Source organism: Loxodonta africana, chromosome 12 (assembly GCF_030014295.1).
Source record: "Loxodonta africana isolate mLoxAfr1 chromosome 12, mLoxAfr1.hap2, whole genome shotgun sequence".
NCBI lineage: Eukaryota > Metazoa > Chordata > Mammalia > Proboscidea > Elephantidae > Loxodonta > Loxodonta africana.
This window is the reverse complement of record NC_087353.1, coordinates 105,989,759-105,993,846: the sequence shown is the minus strand read 5'-3', so window position 1 is coordinate 105,993,846 and position 4,088 is coordinate 105,989,759. Positions and strand designations below refer to the sequence as shown.

Here is a 4,088-nt window from a genome sequence, read left to right as displayed (position 1 = left end):
GGACAGACCCTGCAGCCAGGCATGGATGTGTATGTGGTGGGCAGGGGTGACAGGAAGGTGTAGGATAGATCACCACCTCCCAGAGGACCCAGGGGCATCCAGGCTTGGAGAGAGCCCAGGAGCAGGGGAGGGGCTGTAGCCCCAGAGCCCTGCCTCCCCAGGAGTGGGTCTGTCTCCCTTCTCTGTGGCATCCCTCTGGCTTGGGAGTGCTAGGGGGTGGGCTAGAATGCACAGGCTGGCCCCGGGCTGAGTGTAGCTGGAGGGATGGTGTCCAGGCTGATGGTAAATGAGTAACCCTGCTCCTGCCTCCAGGGCTTTCTGGGACAAAGGGGCCACACTGTGCCCATCAGTTCTGGCTTGGCCCAACCTGTCTCCCAGGCTCTCCTGCGCCAGAGACTGCTGAGGACGAGGCAGTTGCAACCCCATGGCCCTCTGCTCCTACCCATCCTATCCCAGACAGGTAGAGAGCATTTTTCCTCTCAGTTCCCTTCCCCTCACTGAGTCTTCCTTGTCTCTATGCCCTCCTAGCCCTTCTCTGACCCCTCCCTCACTGAACTCCCTTCCCTTCACGGAGCCCGCTCCTCCTCCCTCATACCACTCCTCCTCCCTCATACCGCTCACTTCCTCTTCCCCCCACCCCCTCAGGGGACCCTCACTCCTTCACTGACCCCTTCTCCCTCTTGCTGAGCCACTCCTCCTCATTGAGCCCCCCCAGTCCCCTGTCCCGCCCAGAGTCCCCTCCTCATCACTGAGTCCCCTCCCCCTCACTGAGCCCCTTCTGAGCCCACACCCCCTTTTCTCCTGCTCTGTAGGATCCATCTCTATGGTCATTCCCCTTGACTGCATATTTAATTTTGCATCTCCCTCCCTGTTTCCTAGCAGAAGAAACCCTTAGGCTGAGGGACTGTAATCTCAAAATCAGGTCTTTTCCTGGAATTTTAGAGAAAATGATCTAAAGCTAGGGTACACTTACTATTAATAGCAACCTACTTCCTCTTTCTTGGGTCATAAGGGGTGACTCCATGCCAGTGTTCTGTACCTAGAAGGAGAATCTTTCTGGAGCTAAGCGGAGGGTCTATGTGGTATCCTACCAAGACATCTGGCTGCGCAGGGACCTTTCGATTTAGCTTGTGGGGGCAGATACTGTAGGCAAAAAGACAGTAATTTAGAAATAATTTCAAGTCTTGCCAACCCTCAAAGACCTCTCCTGTGACCCTAGCTCCCCCTCAAGTTGCCAGCCTTGGCCCACAATTCCCTTTTTAAGCAAAGTCTTGGACGCATGGTCTTTGTGGCCCATTGTTAGGTCTCACCTCACCTCCCACTGGCTTCCTGGTCTACTGCTTTGGCCCCAGGCCTCTCGCTAAGGCCACCAGTGACCAGCTTGATGTTCTTAATGTCACTGCCACTCCTCAGGCCTCTTCTTGCTTGACCTCTTCCACAGCCTTGAACACCACTGCCAACACCCACCTTCTTGAAACCTTTTTTTCTTTTGGTTTCTAGTGACCTCATCCACTCCCCTGGTTTCGGTTGTCATCTATATGCTAACAACTCCCAAGTTTATTACTCCTGAGTTTCAGATCTATGTATTTGTCCTCCTACTTCCTGGACGTCTCTACCTGGATGTCTCAAAGGCTTGTCAAGCTCTATACATTCAACATGGAACCCTTCATCTTCTCATCAACCTAGTCCCCCATGCCCCCTTATTTGGTAAAGGGTGCCACTATCCTGTCAGTGGCCTAGGGCAGAAAACTTGGGGTTACTCCCGAGTCTTCTCTCTCACCCCACACATCCAACTGACTCTCAAACCCTGTTCATCTTGCTTCCTTACCATCAGGCCCTGCCCCCAGCCCCACTGTTCCTGCCTTACCACCATGGCGGCATAGCCTCTTAGATGGTCTCCCTGCTTCCACCTCCCCCTTGCCCCCCCCCCCCGCCCCACTCCAGGAAAGGTTATTTTAGAGCCTAAATCTGAACAGGTACTTCCTTTCCATGACTTCCGTCACAGACTGAGGTCCAAAGCCCGGCACTGTGCACACAAGACTCTCCAGGACTTGGCCTCCACTGAGCCCCGGGCCTCATGGCCACTTCCTCTCTCCCTTTGCCATCCAGCCCTGGGGAATCTCTCACTCCCTGAGCATGGCAGCACACAGGCCCCTCTTCTCACCACCCATCCTTGGAGCACCTTCTCCAACACATTGTTTACCTCCAGCATTGGGTGCCACACCCCATTTGAGTCCCCTCTTTCCCTCCCATGAGGTTCCCTTCTACCTCTTGCAAGAAGATTCTGCTCAACTTGGGTTTTGGTGGTGTGTTTTACAGAAACAATGGGTCTTTTTGTTTTCTTTTTCCAAATATGAAATCACATTATCAAATGTGCTCTCGGGTGTGCAGCTGCGCTCTGGAGGATCCATCGGCTGCTCAGTGCTCCAGTCGCAAACCCAAATGGCACCTCCTTAGAAGTGGGTCTCTGACACCGCCTCCCCCACCACCCTCTGCCACAGGGCTGGAAGTGCTCTCCGTCTGTCTTTCTACATCGGGCCTTGACCATGAGGCCCCGAGTCCTCAGTGAATAGCTAAGAGGCGCCACCTAGCTCAGTTTACATGCCCACCTTCCCGGGTACTGAACCCCTGGCCCTCGCCAAGCAGGAGAGCGGTATGTGGCCCAGGGAGTTACGGAGGGGCGCTCTGCAGGAAGGTGGAGGCCTGTCGGTGCTCGGACAAGGAGGCGCCGGCAACTGCAAAAGGAAACGCTTTTATTGAAAAATATCAAGTAGCCAGTTTCAAGGCTGCCGATCGCCGGCTTTCGGGCTGTGGCCTGGCTTTGGAAAAAATAAAAAATAAAAAATTTATGGGGCCGTGGGCAAGTAGCGGCGGCCACGCCAGCCTCTAGCTCCAGAGGGGCGAGGTTTCAATGTCCCTGCGGGTTGGTCCCTGAGTCCCGCAGTCCTGCTCCTCCGGCCTCGGAGGGGTGGCGGCTGGGGGAGGGGGCGCCGGGCTGGGCCCTCTGGGTCTAGAGGGGCTGCCTGGCATCTAGGAGTGGGCTCGTCTCCGAAGCAAGGCTGACCCCGGACGGAGTGGGCGCTCCAGCTGGTGGGAGAGGGTCTCCTGGCGCCTCCCCTCAGACGTAGTCCCTGCGGTCGTAGCCGGTGCCGGTCGTAGTGCCGGGCCCGGTGGAGCGCGGCGCGGAGTAGAGAATCTTGGGGGGCGCGTACTTCTTCTCGCGCGGCGGGCAGGAGCAGCAGAGCAGCGCGCCCCCCAGCAGCTGGAGCGCCGAGGCCGCCCAGCCCACGTACAGGGCAGCGCCCAACTCGCGCTTCTGAGCGTCGGGCACAAGGGCGTTGTAGAAGTCCCGGATGATGGTGTTCGCGGACCAGGACACTGGCACGAGGGTGAGCACGGCTGACAGCAGGAAGAGCACGCCCCCCACGATGGTGATCTTGGCCTTGGCCGTTTCGTCCTGCACGCAGTTGGTGCACTGGGCGCCCACGAGCGCAACGAGGAGCGCGAAGGCGGCCAGCAGGATGGAGACCACGATGAGCGCGCGGGCCGCCTGCAGGTCCTGCGGCAGCGCCAGCAGCGAGTCGTACACCTTGCACTGCATCTGGCCGGTGCTCTGCACCACGCAGTTCATCCACAGGCCCTCCCAGGTGATCTGCGCCGTGATGATGCTGCTGCCGATGAAGGCCGTCACGCGCCACATGGGCAGCGCGCAGCACAAGATGGTGCAAAGCCAGCCCAGCACGCCCAGCGAGGTGCCGGCGATCTCCAGGCCCATGGACATGGCTGCCGCGTCAAAGCTGGGTCCGCCGGGCTGCTCCGGGTGCCGAACAACGGGGGGCGGAGGCCGCGGGACCGGGACCGGAGCTGCGGCGTGCCAACGGACGGAGGGTCAGATGGACGCACGGACGGCGCGCGCTAACGGCTCGCTCTGCAGGCTGGCGCGGCCGGCGCGCCAGCACCTGTCTGTGGCTTTGTGGGCGGGCGGTGGCGACTGGGCTGGCCCGGAGCTGGGGCCCGTGCGTCTTAACTCCGCGCTCCGCGCTCGGCGGGGGCGGGAGGGGCGGAGCCGTGCGCTCCCTGGCCGGGGA

At 59.3% G+C, this 4,088-nt stretch overlaps 1 protein-coding gene across 1 annotated transcript; it reads right to left on the bottom strand.

Annotated features, from left to right (window-relative positions):
• Positions 1 to 2,012: 2,012 nt before the first annotated feature.
• CLDN3 (claudin 3) lies at positions 2,013 to 3,781 on the bottom strand. Its single transcript, XM_023555848.2, has one exon. The coding sequence runs from the start codon at positions 3,779 to 3,781 to the stop codon at positions 3,119 to 3,121; it is 663 nt and encodes a 220-aa protein (XP_023411616.2). The 3' UTR covers positions 2,013 to 3,118.
• Positions 3,782 to 4,088: the final 307 nt, after the last annotated feature.

Bases quoted from the DNA above. Each gene is read 5' to 3' on its own strand.
- CLDN3 (XM_023555848.2), bottom strand. From the start codon at position 3,781: ATGTCCATGGGCCTGGAGATCGCCGGCACCTCGCTGGGCGTGCTGGGC.